Source organism: Lycium barbarum, chromosome 1 (assembly GCF_019175385.1).
Source record: "Lycium barbarum isolate Lr01 chromosome 1, ASM1917538v2, whole genome shotgun sequence".
Lineage (NCBI taxonomy): Eukaryota > Viridiplantae > Streptophyta > Magnoliopsida > Solanales > Solanaceae > Lycium > Lycium barbarum.
Window position 1 is genome coordinate 158,158,167 of NC_083337.1, and position 18,865 is coordinate 158,177,031.

At 31.9% G+C, this 18,865-nt stretch overlaps 1 protein-coding gene and 1 non-coding gene across 2 annotated transcripts; both read right to left on the reverse strand.

The window, feature by feature from the left end:
- Positions 1 to 465: 465 nt before the first annotated feature.
- Positions 466 to 3,923, reverse strand: LOC132600434 (biotin carboxyl carrier protein of acetyl-CoA carboxylase 1, chloroplastic-like). The gene is made up of 7 exons (XM_060313608.1): positions 3,529 to 3,923; positions 3,392 to 3,445; positions 2,597 to 2,730; positions 2,201 to 2,507; positions 1,335 to 1,406; positions 814 to 879; positions 466 to 728 (listed from the first exon to the last, which is right to left on the reverse strand). The coding sequence occupies exons 1-7, from the start codon at positions 3,661 to 3,663 to the stop codon at positions 705 to 707; spliced, it is 792 nt and encodes a 263-aa protein (XP_060169591.1). The 5' UTR covers positions 3,664 to 3,923; the 3' UTR covers positions 466 to 704.
- Positions 3,924 to 16,573: 12,650 nt separating this feature from the next.
- Positions 16,574 to 16,646, reverse strand: TRNAF-GAA (transfer RNA phenylalanine (anticodon GAA)). Its single transcript has one exon. It is a non-coding gene; the product is annotated as a tRNA-Phe (tRNA).
- Between the last annotated feature and the right edge of the window lie 2,219 nt (positions 16,647 to 18,865).

Consider the following 18,865-nt stretch of genomic DNA (forward strand, 5'->3'; position numbering starts at 1 on the left):
GAGAATAAACAAATTTTGCGGTAAACTGATGCATTAAAAACGTGGATAGATTAAGTTGCAGCTCGCAGCCATCATATCTCAGCTCAGAACATTTAAGAACTGCAAATAACTTTGATTGCCTACAACGGAAATAACAAAGCTCATAGGCAAAGATCTTAGGCTGCACCACATTTGAATGGCAATTAGATTAGGTTATAGCCATCATATGTCAACTCACAGCATTTAAGAACTGAGAAAACCCTGAAGGCCAATTGTGTAAGGTTCAAAACTAGGTGGATCATAGACTCGCCCCGTTACACTTCTCTACTTAAATATTAATTTTTTGTCATTGCATGTTCTAACTCATAACGTGCGCCTAACTACACACATCACTTTGCAGTGGGAGTGAACCAAAGCATCGGGAGGTTCAAAGCATTTAAGTACTTAAAAAGACTAGCAACGAGAGATAGGAGGGTGACAATAGACTAGAGATATCAATAAGTCACAACTTTATAAAGAAAACATTGTTCCAAAATTTATGAGCAGCATAAGGAAAATGACGAATACAAGCTATAAATATGATCATAGATTTGAACAAGACCAATATGGTGAACCAATCTTCTGAGCAGATCTGCCTTGAGCTAAAGACAGATTTTCTCTCTATAACTATTGACTCTCACTCTGCTTCATCCACCTATGTTGCACACCAAGATGACTTCTTTCTATCATGGTTCAATGGCAAATAGAGGCTGCAAGAAGAGATTGGAAATCACATAAAGCACAAGTAGACCCAACATTGTCTAAAGATATATAGCAGAGAAGAGAGCGACGTACCGTGTCCACACTAACGGGCTTACCATCATCTGCAATTATGTCAACTATGGTTCCAGCTGAATCAGCCTGATAAAAATTCAAAAGATGAACACAGTAGGTAAAAAAGGAACTTAAGAGTCGCCATAGAGCAGACAGAGTGGCCCGAGCAATTCAGGTGGGGTTAACTCAACAGCTTTCACAAGTCAGAACTGATGATGCCATTCAATTCTAAACATTCAACAACATAATGATTTCGGGTAATTTTGCAACCAACTTCACCAAAATGGGAAATGTTGAGAGGAGCTTCTCTTTATGACACTTGCCTATTTACGCCGTTCCTATAGGCCTCTAATTACCATTTGAATGGATGCAACAGAAAAGGAAAACTGAAAATGCAACACATAAGCATGTTCCGCATTAGGAATTATCTGATTATATATGTTTCTACCTATCCTATTCATCTTTTTAGGAATATCTATATTGCAGCAACTATGGAACTGAGTTTGTAATTAAGGAACTGAAATATTTAATACATCGCTTACCTCAATTTCATTCATCAATTTCATAGCCTCAATGATGCAAACTACTTGCCCTTTCTGGACCTTGTCTCCTACCTGGAAATTCACCAGTTTAGTCAGGGTCACGAGAAAACAACAAGACAATATATGGAGGTAAAGGTTAAAGAGAAGCGGCAAGCAAGCACATAGTGGAAAACGTTCTCACTTTTGGTCGCTAGAATACGTGAAATGTGTAATAGTGAATTTGCCCTTAATTAAATATTTCTCTGGTTTCCGGACTAATCCAAACATTTAATTCCAAATTTCGCATAAAACTAAGGAATTTAGACATGATATAGTGTGACATGAAAATTAATCCGCTTTTAGTTTCCTCCTCTTGTTCTCTTTTTAGAAAACTTAAACGATGTACGTTTTGCCTATAGAACTCTACATATAGACCAAAAACGAACAGCTCACTCCAGTCTCTTCCCTCCCAAAAGTTGAATAAAGGAAAGAATGGTAAAAGGGGGAAAAACAAGAAATAACAGTCAACACCAACAGCAAAACAAGAAATAACGAACAACTTTAATGATACATCACAATATCTGACTGCCAAAATGTGCAATTTACCAACACAAAGTGGGAAGTTGTGCTCTGACAGTTTTACTCCATCTCCAAGTTATAAGTTTAAATGATGCAAGTTTAATTGCTTAACAATTGTCAATAATTGCTCCATTCTTCTTTTCCCCGTTTTCTTTAATTGCTGATTTACTAAATATATGGAGTGATTAAACACAAGATACTCCTTAGCCCACTTCGTAATGAGGCTCATAAATGTTGCAAAAATATCAGAATACCGCCCTCTTGGTCCAATCGCTACAAAAACACAGGTGAAAGCAATGTGTATTTACCTTTATAAAAGGCGGTGCCCCGGGGGCAGGCGATCGGTAGAATGTTCCAGCCATGGGACATTTCATTGGAGGATGTGAAGACTTAGGCTTTGAAGGTGCAGGTGGTGGAAGCGCAGGGGCCGCTGGAGCTGCAGGAGCAGGGGCACTTGCAGGAGGCTGCTGGAACTGTTGTTGAACATAGGCCTGTGGAGCAGATGGTGGGGCCATAACAACAGGTGGCTGGGGCAAAGCCGCCTTCTTCCTTATAAGAATTTCACAATCGTTCTGCTTTAGCTGCAGCTCCACAATGTCTCTCGAGTCCACAAGCCTAAGCAAAAAAAGCCACAAACTTTTAAAAACTGAACTTTACCAGAAAACGAGAAAACGAACAAAATAGGTGATGAGAGCTTAACGCACTCAACAAGATCGGCTGCTTGAGACATGAATGCTTGAATGGATGAAGCATCTGGAATTGTGTATTCAGTCTTTGAGACTTCCTCAGAGCTTTGCTCAGAAACTGGCTTTGAATTGGCCGACTTGTCAATAGCAACCTTAAAAATTTACAAAATTTGATCAATCAAGTAAGCTTCTGTCCCAAATCAATTGGGGTCCACTATATGAATCTTCTGTCTCTTTTCTTTTCCTACTGATAAATCAGAACATATAATGATTCATGATAGCTTACCTATTTTTAATTAGCAGCTATAGAGAAACAAGAGACTTTGTATCAGGGGTGGAGCCAGGTGGTGGCAAGGAGGTTTACCTGAACCCCCTTTGGCGAAAAATTACATTGTATGTATAAGGTTAAAATTACAGTATTTTTTATGTATATAAAATAGATGTTGAATACCCTTGGCTTCTTTGTGTGTTTGCTCCTTTATATTTTTAACCTCCTTAGTGAAAATCCTGGCTCCGCCACTGATTTGTATAAGAGTAACATATAGTGAGAAATTCTGCAAACTAAATAATATGGAAATAAGCAAAATGGAAATAAAATCGGATTCCAGTAGATGAATCTTCCATCCATAGCAGTAATATCTATCTTTCTAAGTTATTCATTAATTCCTTGTGGTGATCACCCTGTTCTATCCTACGACAACCTCCTCTATTAATTTACACATTAGACTAATAAAATTAACACAGAACTTCTCTTTCCTGAGCTCAAAATTTCAACAAACAACCTGGAATACCAAAAAACAGACAGAAAATTACCTCATTGAGCTGGGCATTCACCTTAAACACCTGAGATTGGAGCCTACTGGAACCCTGAAGGACAAAACAAAACACACTAAGCTCAATCATGGTAAAGTTTCAACCTTTACAATTTACATCGCAAAGGGAAAACAAACCTGAAGACGAGGGACCAATGCAGGACCGGATCTGAATGAAACAGAGACATGGGGTTGATGGGTCGGGTTGGAATGAGATGAAGAACCAACAGAAAGGACAGAAATCTTGGGACAAGGGACACTGAAAGAAGCCATTGCCAAATCAAGAAAATAGGAGAGATTTTCAAGAAAGTTTTTTTTTTTTTTTTTTGAAAAGTTTTTCAAGAAAGTTTGTGATTATTGGAGAATGGGGTAATGGGAGTTGTGGGGTTTTTGTAGAAATGAATCTGACGGTGAAATTGATGAGATTTAAGCTGTGGAAAATCCGAAATTTGGAGAAAAAGGGAGGCGATACATACGAGGGAAAAGAGGACGATGCGTTTTAAGCTGGCAGTGGCAGATGGGATGAGTGCAGAAAGGGGTTAACAATTTAAAGACTAAATAAATGGAACAGAAATAGTAGGTCCCATTTACTTATTACGTGAAAATTTTGGTTTTGTTGTTAGACTTGTTTCCCTATTATTGGGAACTTTTGGGCTGATCAAATCAAATCACAAATCAACAACAATCAAGAATAGTTTGCCTAAATAGTCATCTATCCGACCGTTAAAATTAAAGCATTCGATAATATAATGTATGTATATATATAATTTATAGGGAAAAGGATCAAATATATCTCTCTACTTTGTTTTATTAGTTAAATATATTTTTCGTTACTGAAAGTTAATAAAAATACCTGACATCTTCAAACTTCACACTTATGCCCGTATTTGAATGCAAAATCCCCAAGTCCTCTCAAATTACTCAATTTCAAAAAAATATTCACTTTTTTTGTTGACCTGACCCGCCTATCATGATCATCATCAAGCTCTAGTTTCGTTTTCTTTCATGGAGAAAAAAAGAAAAAAGCAAGAACACACTCAAGTGATAAAATCTCAAAACTTACCTCAAATTTCATCTTTAAATCCAACTCTAAATCTTGGTGCAGCCAATACTTGGAGCCTATCAAGGATAAGTTGAAACTGAATTGTGTTCTTTAAAGATTCAGATCTTTAAAAATCCAGTTCGAGTATTTTTCTTTTTCTTTCTTAATAGATAAGGTAAAAAGGTTTACAAAATCCTGTAGACACATATTCTGCTATGTAGAAGCTTCAATTTTCCTGCTGATGTCTAGGACACATAGGAAAGTAAACAACAAGTTGAAAACATTATTGTAAATCCATGACAGGAAGGCCATACGATGTTGTATCATCACAAATGAAGCATAAATCAAGAAATATAGCTACACAGACACACCCAAGAGACTTCTTAACCTAGGATTCGTGAAGCTACAATACAAATGGTACCAAATAGATCTGGATAATGCATATTTTACCCGACATGCAGAAATTATCCTGATAATATGAACACTATGAAATATTTTACTCAATCTACCGATATATCATCGATGTTCTAATGATGTCACCAACATTTTTGTTTGTTACTTCACAACAATATCATAACAACAAGCGACTGCGTGCACCACCCCCATTTACTGGCTGCACCAAGATTTGGAGTTGGATTTAAAGATTAAATTTGAAGTGAGTTTTGAGATTTTATCATTTGAGTGTGTTCTTGCTTTTTTCTTTTTTTCTCCGTGAAAGAAGATGAAGCTAGAGCTTGATGATGATGATAGGCGGGTCGGGCGGGGCGGGTCAACAAAGAAGTGGGTAATTTTTTTGAAATTGGGTAATTTGAGAGGATTTGGGGATTTTCATCCAAATAGGGGCATAAGTATGAAGTTTGAAGACGGCAGGGGTATTTTTATTAACTTTCACTAACGAAGGGTATATTTAACTAATAAAACAAAGTAGAGGGTTATACTTGACCCTTTTCCCTAATTTATAATCTTTGTATGCCGGCTAAAAAAAGTAAACAATAAATTTGGTCGACTAAGATGGTTCGGGCATGTGAAGAGGAGTAACTCTCGAATAACAGTAAAAGCAAGACGTGTAGGTGGATCGACTCATCAAGTTTCCATTGAAACAGGATCCACACAAAGACAAGCACTTGCCATTCGTTGGTTATTAGGAGCATCCACTCCGGACGAATATGAAGCGCATCGATACAAGTTATGCCTTGGAATGAAAGATAATTTCGAATCCGCTTTGTCTACGAACAAGAAAACTAAAAATCTCCTTTCTATCGAATCGATCGTAACCACTACCTACATTTTAGAAAATTGTGCACCACAAATAAGAGCTAATAAAGAGACCTGCAACTCCATAGAAAAACATCACGATTCCTTGTGGAAAAAAAAAAGATTTGTTGAGGCAGGAAAAAATATCAAATTTCTAACTACAAAAAAAAAAAAGGTAATTTGCGGAGATGAAAGTTGCAATTTGTGGGGGTTTTAGCCTCCTCGAGAATTAGCGGAGACTAAAATCCCTGCGAATTGCAACTTTCAACCTCCGCAAATTACCCATTTTTTTTTAGTAGACCAAGATAACTGAAAGTTCCAACTAATAAGAAACCTAATGGACCTAAAAAAAAAAAAAAAAAGGATAAAGGCCAAATAAAAATTACTTCAAGAACCCATTATAAGTTCTATCCATATATGTTCTGATCGTTAAGTCATTTTAAAATATAAAGAAGTAACACACAAAGAATCTAAAAGGAGTTCAACATATATTATATATACATAAAAAATAATTTTAACCGTGTATAAGCAGTGTAATTTATCGCCGAACGAGATATGAACGAACCCCCTTAGCACCACCTGGCTCCATCCATGTCAATATCATGATAATCAATTTCTTTGTCAGTCAATCCGTACTCATCAGTTTCTTGGGCAACCACATCAGTGTTGTGGAATAGGATTCTTTGCCACCTTATTTTGTAGTCATTTTAAGGCTATCAATGTAGTTTAGAGCTTGTTTGGATGGGCTTATGCCTATAAGCTGCAAAGGGCTTATGCCTATAAGCTGGAAATAGCTTATAGGCTAAAAAAAATAAGTTGGGGTAGTTTAACTTATTTTTTTTGGCTTATAAGTTGTTTTAAGCTTATAAGATGCTTTAGAGAAGCTAAGTCAAATGGGTTCAAGTATTTTTTTGAGCTTATTTTAAGCACAAAATGACTTTAAGTTGGCTAGCCAAACACTCAAAAAAGCTTAAAACAGCTTATAAGCAACTTATAAGCCAATCCAAACGGGCTCTTACACTAGTTGTAGTTTTCCTTAGCTTCATTTCCTTTCTTCTTGATAAAATTCTTATTTTGTATCAGTGGTATTAAAGCATCGATTCTCTGACCTTTATTACAATGGAGATGGATCGGTTCTTCTCCCTGTACAACTATTATGATGAACCACGAGCTTTGCATCCATGGTTGCATCCAGCTTCTAGACCTACGAATTGTAGGATTTCATTTATGCACCCTATCAAGATGCTAATTCTTATGGGAATCGTAATACATAATATGAGGTTCAATACTCTAGGTATCAACAACAATTCAATCAAATATTCCTCTTACACCTCTAATTTTAGTCGAGGTCATCTGCGACAAGCTACTAGTTTCCAATATGGTCTTACGCCTACCTGCCATCAGAGTTCGCAAGGATGCTACTATTTACGCTTTCACTGGAATCGCTCAAGTTTTGCTTTGGGTGGGAATGATATTTTTTTTTTTTTCGTTAGGAGATTAAAAAAATAAGATTCATCCAATGACTATTTATAAGAGGCTATGCATGCAGAATACGCACGTACTTGTATTCCGAGTTCAATATAATGGTGTACACTTGTATTTCATTTTTACAGAGTAGCAATTAATACTTACTAAAGGTTTCCAATAGGGTAACTTTTTTTCTTTTTTTTTTTTTAAATTCCCATCATGTAAACCTTGATAAACAACAAAAACAAAGAAAGATAGATAGAAGGACCAAAAGTGCCCTTAGAGTGGTAGTAATGTAGGGACTTAGTAGCTCTGTTGGTTGGCCAGCTGAACTTTCACCTTGTTGGTGAGGGTTCGAATCCCCACATTGTAATCCCCTCTCCCATTTCCTCTTCCCCTACTCCCTATGTAATAAAAATAATTTTAATTTTTTTTATTTTAGGCATAATTTTATAGGAATTCTATTATTTATTTGAGTTGACATCAAATTCTTTTTTTTAGGCAGTAACGTTTTAGAATTTTATTATCCAACATCTCATCATTTTTTTAGTTGGTTTCAAACGTCTTTATTGTAAGCACTGAATATTACAATTTTATCCAATATTCTATTCTTTTTGTGATGACATATTTTAATTTAAAAGGGTATAAAAGTCGTTCAATATTTGAAGGATATTTTGGTCAACCAATATTTATATTCATGCTTTTAAAATAATATATAGATAGATGGTTAATTTAAGTTGAATTGGGGATTTCCGTCCACATAAGGTTACAAGTGTACACTTTATTAACGGGAGGGTATATTTGACCACTTTCGCTAACGGAGGGCAAAGTTGACTAATAAACTAGAGTAGAGGGGTATATTTGACCCTTTTCCTGATTTTTTAATTTAAAAATCTGAAAAATGATTTTTTTTAATCTGGAAAACTCTAAAGTGTTTTTTTTTTTTTGAAAAAAAAGTGTTATGGATTTTTTTTTAATCTGAATTAATTTTATAAAAAAAAATGAAAAAACTGATTTAAAAAAAAAAAGATTTTCCAGGTTTCTAATAAAAAAATCCAATTTTCCAAAATATTTTTTTTAAGAAACATGTTTTATTTAAAAAAAAAATCAGATTTTAATAAAAGCAATTTTTTCTAGATTTGATTTTAGAAAAAATAATTTTTCAGATTGTTTTTAAAAAAATTGCCACTTAGGCACCACATATAATAAGTTAAATGTTATGTGGCGTCCATGTCAGCCAACTCTAATGACTAGTCTTACTTATGTGGGAATATGTTAGAAATGAGGGGTATTTTTGAATACTTTGCTAACGTAGGGGTATATTTGGCTCGAACTTGTAACACGAAGGGTAGATTTGGCCTCAACGTGTAACGGAGAGTAAAAGTAGCTAATTTATGAAGGTAGAGGGGTATTTTTAACCTTTTTACCAAAGATTAAACCCCATCCAAAAAAATTCTCACCTGGTTCGCTCTCTCTTTACCGCCCTGCAATTATAAACCCAAAACCTTTCTCTCTCTTCTTCATCATTCATCTTCAATATGGTGTTAGCTCAGATCTCAAAGCACCTTTATGAATCGTCGACACAAAAGTTTGCTAAAGCAATCAAAAAGCAAGCTGCATCTAATCCTACTTTCAAATCCTCCATTAGAGATCATAAGTGAATCCAAGGCAATTGAGAAAGCCTCAGAACTCATTGCAGATTTGTTCATTATTCTGGTACTTTTTGTCGCCTAATTTTAGTTTTAACTGTGGTATGCTATAAGTGTATGTTTGACGTTGTAACATTTCAGTCTATCTGTAATCTGGAATAGAAACAAAAGTGAATCATTGGTATTTATTGATCTCTGGTTTGATTTGTTCCCTACAAGCAAAAATGTAGTGATACTCTAAAAATACGATGATTATTGGTGAGGTAATTAGAAGAAATGTAAATCTCACATTTCACTACACATATTTTTTTCCAAATAGTTAGACTTAATTTGAAGGATACTAACCTTTTAATATTCGTGGTTGTTAGAAAAAGTAGGATCAAATATCTAAGTATTAGATGCTAAGAAAACTTTGGATAAAGGTTTGAGTATTAGATGTCAACTATTTAAACCAACCAGTAAGGATCATAGCAGTTGGCATTGGACATCTATGTTTAATTTGTTTTGTTAGATCAGTTTTTAAAAAACTATAAAATTAATATATTTTAATGTGATATATTTTACTAGGCAAAAGATACTTCTCGGACCCATTTGAATGGAAGAACTTTGAGGAAGTCATGTAAGTAAACAATCTTAAAATAGACATTGCTAATTTTTAGCATACGATTGATTGTATCAATTATAGCCAAATAATATTTATCATATTAACATAATTCCTATTAAAGACATAAAAAGATCCTCCACAATATAAGATAAATAGATTTCTCTTTTTTCTCAAATCAATTCCTCAAAAAACGCTTGAAATCATTGTCTAAAAAAAGTTCCTTTTTATTTCCAGATTATTCCCCTTTAATTTTCTATTTATCTCAACGAAATTATTTTTTGTCCTTGCCTTTTTCTAGTTTTTATTTTTTATTTTTTTATTTATAGACAAAAAAATTGTTTCCTTTTTCGGAGTTAAATTTGGATATTGCACATATTATTTTGACATTTTACAAATTTAATTTTTGGTGCTTATGTTTTTTCTATTTAAATGGTATATGGGATAACATATATTTGCCGTATACAAATATACTGCACATATATTATAATATATTTTGTTTATTTACATGTCTTGCATTGTGTGTGTGTATATATATATATATATATATATATATATATATATATAATGTAGAATATTTACATTATATAAAACTGTCACGATAATAATATACTTGAAATATAAAGGTAAATGTATAAAAAAAATTGTCCAGCATAAAAATAAAATATGAAGAAAATTAATTATCAAAAAATTCCCTCGGTGGACCTCATTAAAGAGGGGGAAAATCTTTGAGATATTTTCTTTTCATAATTTTTGAGAAATTTGAATAACTGCTTATTTATGGAAGAAAGACAAAATAGGAAACGCATTAAGAGCCCGTTTGGATTGGCTTATAAGTTGCTTATAAGCTGTTTTCAGCTTTTTTGAGTGTTTGGCTGGCCAGCTTAAAGTCATTTTGTGTTTAAAATAAACTCAAAAAAATAATTGGGCCCATTTGACTTAGCTTATCTAAAGCAGTTTATAAGCTGAAAACAGCTTATAAGCCAAAAAAAAATAAGTTAGACTACCTAACTTATTTTTTTTAGCTCCAGCTTATAGGCATAAGCCCATCCAAACAGGCTTAAAAGGTGTATTGATGGAAATGAATGAGGTTTACTAAACGTTTAAATTGGGTTTACTATGGTACTTTTTTTTCCCCTTTCAAAATGATATATTTGTTATAAAATCTACACCATTGTTACATTTAAAAAGATATGTTATTTTTGTATATAAATTTTATTAAGGGAAAGTCACACAAATACAACTTTTTCAAATGGTAATTAAAAATGTTACAACTACTTTCAAAAAATTACATAAATACAACTTATTCAAAATTTTAACTTCTTAATTACAAAAATACAACTTTTTAAATATCAATAATACTTAATTTTAGGAGTTACTACCATTAATGAATATCCACTTTTTACTTTCTCTTTCTTTCAAAATCATTAGAATGTAATTTTTCAAATAAACATAACAAAATCAACTTTAAATGCCAAATTCTATCTACCGTTTTAAAAAGACTTTTTTTTTTCTTCGTTTCCTCTTTTTTTTTTTTTTTTTTTCACTTGATGATGATTCAATTATTTTTTTATGACTAAAAGAAATTATTTGAATATATTAATATTAAGAAAAGTACATGAAAAGATATGATAGAAATGTACATGAAAATATACCTTAGAAAGTATATGGTATATTCAAATTGGTATATTAAACTGAAATGATGATAATAAAATGTTTGTGAATATAATAGTAGAAATTAGTATATTTAAGTTTGTATATTATATATAGTACATAATATAATAATATTATTTGTGTATATAGTATATAATATTACGATATACCTAATATATGAATATATTACTCTATGTGTCAACCAATTGTACTCTACAATAATATATAAAGTATACAATATACAATATATAGATAGAATAATATAATTACTTATGGATTACCACTAAAATAGGATCTTAATTAATAATTGATACCCCATCCCATTAAAGGCTTCCTTTCTGCCATCACATATTTACTATTCAATTTTTTTCTCTCTTCCATGAAATAGGAAAATTAAATCAATTAAATTTATATTTGTATATATTATTAATATAATAAAAAATATATTCCAAATATATACAATAATCTATGTGGTCAAAGATATACATAAAAAATTATTTTATATATAGTATATACTAGTTAATATACATAAAAAATAATATTATATATAGTATATAATAGTGAAATATACGTATATATAAGTACGAGAATATATATACTTGTTCAAGGAATTGTATAATATATATCATATAAACAGTAGTATACTATTTTATGGATTAATGATAGCAGAGTATATTGGGATGTTTAGAAAAGTAATTAATGTGTTTTGATATGTATTTAATTTAGTTATCACTAATATAGGAAACTCCTTATTATTAGCCTTTTATTCATCGCATTTTGTTTTTTAATTTATGGTATAAAATTATACATATACCCTAAATATAGAGTATATATTGTAGATTATGTAATTTAGTTAATAGTTGTAGATTATGAAATATTTTACTTATTTACTTGTATTTATGTAACTTCCCCTTTTTATTAACTGATCTAAAGAGTAAAAAGGAAAAGTCACACAAATACAACTTTTTCAAATGGTAATTAAAAAGATTACAACTACTTTAAAAAAATTACATAAATACAATTTATTCATAATTTTAACTTCTTAATTACAAAATACAACTTTTTACATTCCTAAAATATCAATAATACTTAACTTTAGGAGTTACTACCATTAATGCATATCCAGTTTTTACTTTCTCTTTCTTTCAAAATCATTAGAATGTAATTTTTCAAATAAACATAACAAAATCAACTTCAAATACCATATTCTATCTACCCTTTTAAAAAGACTTTTTTTTTTCTTTTGTTTCCTCCTTTTTATTCTTCTTTTTTTTAATTTCACTTGATGATGAGTCAATTATTTTTTTGTGACTAAAAGAAATTATTTGAATATATTAATATTAAGAAAAGTACATGAAAAGATATGATATATGGAAATATGGTATAAGAAATGTACATGAAAATATACCTTAGAAAATATATGGTATATTCAAATTGGTTTATTAAACTCAAAAGATGACAACAAAATATTGTGAATATAATAGTTTAGTATATTTAAGTTTGTATATTATATATAGTACATAATATAATATTATTATTTGTGTATATAGTATATAGTATTACGATATACCTAATATATGAATATATCACTTTATGTGCCAACTAATTGTACTCTACAATAACATATAAAGTGTACAATACACAATATATAGATAGAATAATATAATTACTTATGGATTATCACTAAAATAGGATCTTAATTAATAATTGACACCCCATCCCATTAAACATGGCTTCCTTTATGCCATCACATATTTACTATTCAATTTTTTTCTCTCTCTTCCATCAAATAGGAAAATTAACTCAATTAAATTTATATTTGTATATATTTAATATAATAAACAATATATGCCTAATATATACAATAATGTATGTGGTCAAAGATATATATATATATATATATATATATATATATATATATATATATATATATATATATACTTTTTGTTTAATATACATAAGAAATAATTTATATATAGTATATATTAGTTAATATACATAAAAAATAATATTATATATTTTATATAATAGTGAAATATACGTATATATAAGTACAAGAATATATATACTTGTTCAAAGAATTGTATAATATATATCATATAAACAGTAGTATACTATGTTATGGATTAATGCTAGCTGAGTATATTGGGATGTTTAGAAAAGTAATTAATGTGTTTTGATATCTATTTAATTTGGTTATCACTAATATAGGAAACTCCTTATTATTAGCCTTTTATTCATAGCAACATTTTTTTATCTATGGTATAAAATTGTACATATACCCTAAATATAGAGTATATATTGTAGATTATGTAATTTAATTAATAGTTGTAGATTATGAAATATTTTACTTATTTACTTGTATTTATGTAACTTCCCCGGGTAATCTCAAGAACTTTAGCTAAGCCCAAATTCCTTGTAACAGGCTGATGAGAAACAAACAAATACAGCCCAATGTCCAACAACTTTCTGTCTTAAATTCTTTCGTGCAATTTGCAGGAATGGCCCTTATTCGGGGTGGTCTTTAATTTTTGGCCCTCAAATTGCTGGTCTTTAATTTTTGTCCTTCGCTTAGAATACCCTGAGGTTTTGGGTTCGAATCCCGGCTCAGGCATAAAAAAAAAAAGGCAAGACAAGACTTTTGGAAAAGTCTGCCTTTTGCGGCATAGGTTGTCTTAAGGCATAACTAAAGTTCTGCCGGATCCGGCAGATATTGTCTTATAAGGCAGACTTTTAGTTATGCCAAGACAACCTCTGCCGAAGATGACATAGGTTGTCTTAAGGTATAACTAAAGTTATGCCGGATCCGACATAAGTTGTTTTATAAGGCAGGCTTTTAGTTATGCCTTAAGGCAAAGTTATGCCGCATAAGACAGACTTTTCCCAAAGCCTTGCCTTGCGATTTTTTTTTTAATTAACTGAGCGGGGGTTCGAACCTAGAATCTCGGGGTATTTTCGGCCACTTTTAAGCGAAGGACAGAAATTAAAGACCAGCAATTCGAGGGGGAAAAATTAAAGACCACCCCAAAAGAAGGAAAGTTCGCGCAAAAAAAAAAAAAAATTGTTTCTAAAAGCCTTCATTGTCAACTTCCTCCACGAGATCACTTTGTGTAGCACGTTCTTGTTTTTTCCTTTTACCTAGTGGAAACAGAATCATATCCAATTGCAAGCTGGATCTGGATCATCAAGTTGCTAAAAGAATTGTGCATATGATTTCTGCTTGGACGTATGATGGATCTGGATCACCAATTCCATTTTGCAAAAATAAAATAAAATTGGCAGTATATAAAATAAAAAAGAGCGATTGAGAAAAAGTGAAATCGTTTAGTTTAGATGGGCAAAGTTAAGCCAGTCAATTAACGCTAAGGGCATATTTGATACCAAATTTGTTCTATTTCTCAAAATTGAAGTTCAAATGTGATCCAATCAATCAACATAAGGATATATCTGAGACCAACTTCAAACCGTGACAAATTTATTTTATTTCCCACAATTAAGTTGCATCTTTAACCCCTTTCCGTTTTATTAAAGCACATGTTCATACATTAAACCAGCAATGGACGTCGGATGTAGTATTGGGGTAGCTAGCAGGTGCGGGTGCACCACACCCTAGGCTTGAACTACATATATAATTATACTAATTAGTTTATACATGCTAGTAGAAAATAGCAGCGATCGCAATGATATTCCACGTAAAAAATTAAAATCCTAAATTCGCCTCTGGATTCAATGGTCAAATAGTTCTGCAGGAATTTTGTTTGCCTCCCCGTTTTACCATGTTCCAAAATCGTTGAAATACATTAATCCTTGTGCTTCCACAATCTACTCCGTTCTCAACTTCTCCATTCCTAATTTGTGAGAAAGAAATTTTCCTAGAAGCTCTAGCATTTTGTTTGTACACACCTCCCAAGCACTTACTATAAAAAGGAGAATTCAGAACAGCGGAAGTAGTGGGAGAAGATGATTCAGCCGATGCTTCGACGAGGGCGCGATTTAGTTGTTTGGCAACAGCTTGAAGCTCAAAGGAATCGTAGAGATCACTGCCATTGTGTTGATGGCTAAATCTAAGCAGTGGGCTAAGAATACATGCCGGAGTAGCAGTTGCCATATTTCATTTGTTTCTTTGTTGACATGAGCTTCACCAACTATAGGGATTTTTATATAGTAGGAGTAATAAATAACGGACTTCACAAAGAAATACTTCATTGATTTTCACGCTTTATTTTGGCACTTCCATTAGTTGCTGATAATCTAGCCTTTGGGAATTGGGATAATACATTATCAACCAAACGTTAATCTCAAACGAATTAGTAATTGGGTCTACTATATGAATTCGTGTTAGTTTGTGATGTACACGATTTAGTACGAGTCGTAGGGGTGGAACTAGGCCAATTTTCAACATCAAATTATATTGTACATATAAAGTCGAAATAAATATATGTATATATAGCAGATGTTAAATCCTATTCTCTTTATATTTGATTCCTTAGCCTTATCTGACCTCTTTTTATGTTTTTTATTGAGCCGAGGGTATTTCGGAAACAGCCGTTCTACCTTGGTAGGAGTAAGGTCTGCGTACACTCTACCCTCCCCAGACCCTACGTTGTGGGATTTCACTGGGTTGTTATTGTTTATATTTGACTCCTCTTAATAAAATTTTTAGCTTCATCACTTACGAGTCGTGTCGACCTATTGTCCTAGTTTGACTTAGGTTTAGGTTTAAGACGGGGATTTTAAAACTTTACTTTCTTTCAAAATTGATATTTACTTAGCATTATTTTTCACACGAAGTTTGCTTATTGTATAGACACGTCATTTTTTGAAAAAAGAATAGTACTATTATTTACGGATATATAGATTCACGTAGGGGCCCGTTTGGCCATAAATATCAAAAACTTTTTCACTTTTTTTGGAATTTTTGAAGTTGGAGTTAGAGTTGGAGTTGTGTTTGTCCATAGTTTTTGAAATTATAGTTTTTGGTGAAATGTAGTGTAAAAAGTTGAAATTTTTGAAAAACAAATTTTTCTTGTTTTTAGTATTCTAGAGTACAACTCCGGAAAAAAATGAATAATTTTTATGGCCAAACGCCCACCTAATTTTTCAATGAAGCTGCGTGAAATGACACTATAGATTCATTAATCAGACTATTTTAGGTTGTCACCTACAACAACTAGATCTGCTTGTTCTTGAGGAGCGTTAATGTTTGCAAAACTGATACTACTTAATTAAGTAATTTAGGCAGAGTTTTTTTGGGTCCATCGATAACATTTTGGAATGTTCTATGTAGTATTCTACCAGAAATAGTATTTCACATAGTTTTCAGAATCAATTGGGTCATAAATTTAATTTGTGTTTTCAGAATCACCTGGGAAATAATTTAATTTGTCAAGGATGACAAGAAAAGAAAAGGAAATTTCTACTATTACGAACTTGCAGTATTTAAAGGATTCACTGCAACCAAGCTATACTCACAAATCACAAGCTAATGTGACCTACAAAAACTGGTTAATAATGGATTGCGGTGAACGTGGATCGAACACGTGACCTTCAGATCTTCAGTCTGACGCTCTCCCAACTGAGCTATCCCCGCCATGTCTCTATATTCTACTAATTTCATAAAGAATATAGTGTATTTGTCATTGTTCATCTTCCTTTCACATTTAGGGTGTGTTTGGCACGAAGAAAATTAAATGATTTTTTTAATTTATTTTTTTAGTATTCGGTAAGTAAACGAAAAGTATTTTGACCAACCAAATATGACAAAAAAAAGAAAAAGAAAAATATTTTCCTCCATACCAAACACACAGGAGTTCCTTTTACACATTATTCAAGTTAAGAATATGAGTCTCGAATGCACCAATTGGAGTTAATTAAGAGTTATTTGATTAATGGTGTAGAAATAAGTAGCTTCAGAATAAAATTTCGTATAACATAACTAATACAATGTTTGATTAATAATATTAAATAATATGGACTCTAAATATGTGACAATCTATATATCATTTTATGTAAGATAAAATTTGAAATAAAAATATGTATATTAGTAAAGTAGAGATTAAGATATTTAAGACAAAAAAGTGTTCTTTTAAAATAAGTAGTTCATATATAACAATCTCATCATCAAACCACATAATGATCCGCATTATATATATACATATACTAGTTTCTCGGCACGTGCGTTGCATGTGTTCGCCAATTTTGTAAAATAACATTAAGATTATTAAAATAGAGCTTTGAACAAAAATAAAAATACTATACTTATAAGGCCTAGTACAAAAAGTAAAATGATGCAAAGAGCTAAATATTCCAATGCATCAAAAATGAAAAATGGGCATAGTTTGCTTGAGAACCACTTATACCATTATGCACTTCTTAAATGTTTAAACATCTGAGATAAAGCAAAAACAAACTAACATATGTACAGTTCTACACCAACGTAAATGCATAACTGTAGATCAACCTTCCAATAATTTTATCATGTGGGAATTGGGATTAAAGCTGACCTATAGGCGCTAAGCAGTATGATGATAAGGCTCGCTAATTCTCTTAATTTATAGGGAAAAGGTGCAAATATATCCGTCAACTTTGCGATTTAGAGCAGATATATCCCCGTTATAAAAGTGATGTAAATATACAAAATGGTACAAATATACCCTTTTTGCTGGTGGGATTTTTAAAAAAAAATTATTTAGTTTATTTTTTAATTAAAAAAAACCACGTGGCTTTTAAAAATAAAAAAAAAGTCTACCCATTTTTTTGAGTAGATATATTTTTCTAAAGCCACAAGATAATTTTTTTCTGGTGGGTCAGGTCTGGCTCGTTTAAAAAAATGGGTAGACTTATTTTTTTTAAAGCCACAGAGATATTATTTTAAACAAACCAGACCCGACGCACCAGAATTTTTTTTACCATGTAGCGTTAGAAAAATATGTCTACTTAAAAAAAATGAGTAGACATTTATTTAAAGCCACATGACTTTTTTTAATTAAAAAATAAGCTAAATGATTTTTACAAAAAATTCAGTTAGCAAAAAGGGTATATTTGCACTATTTGTGTAAGGGCATGGGTATATTTGCACCATTTTATAACATACACCACTTTTTTAACGGGAATATATCTGCTCTAAATCGCAATTTGCACCTGTTTACCCCGAATTTAAGTAACCAATTGAATTTGTAAGTGAGGTATAGGATATGTGGATGAACTTTAATTTATTTTGGGTTTATAGGAAATAATTATAGATTTGCGTGTTATAGCATATGTATGTGAACATATGCGTTAGTGATTCGAATTAAGATACAAATGTTTATGATTAAGTCAACTATATTGGAAGAATAAGCATAAAACGCCACTGATCCGGACCAAAGGAGAGAAAGCTTCAATATATAATTTCTATTACAATGTTCTTGATCTTGGAAAAGCTAACCCTTAAAAGTAGGGAAATGCCTCCGATTTATAGTTTTGTCTTATGGGTCTTGCATACAACATAAAGCCTTTTTCAGAATAAAGTAAACCCTAAAAGGATAAGGTTGGGTCGTACGGTCTGACACCCGTATGGTCGTCGGTACAATGTGACAGAACGATGTTGACGCGTGACGATTTTATAACTGATTAACCGGACTAACGACCACGATCAACTCGGTCATGCTGAAACTGGACCAACGGCTACGATCAACTCTGTCATGCTGAAACCGGACTGGCTGTGATGCGGAGTTTGATCTGGTGATACCGTACCAAACAAATTCGCTTCACTTTTTTCAGGTCAACCGTAGCCGATGCAATATCATCAGTTCTAAGGGAAAACTCGGT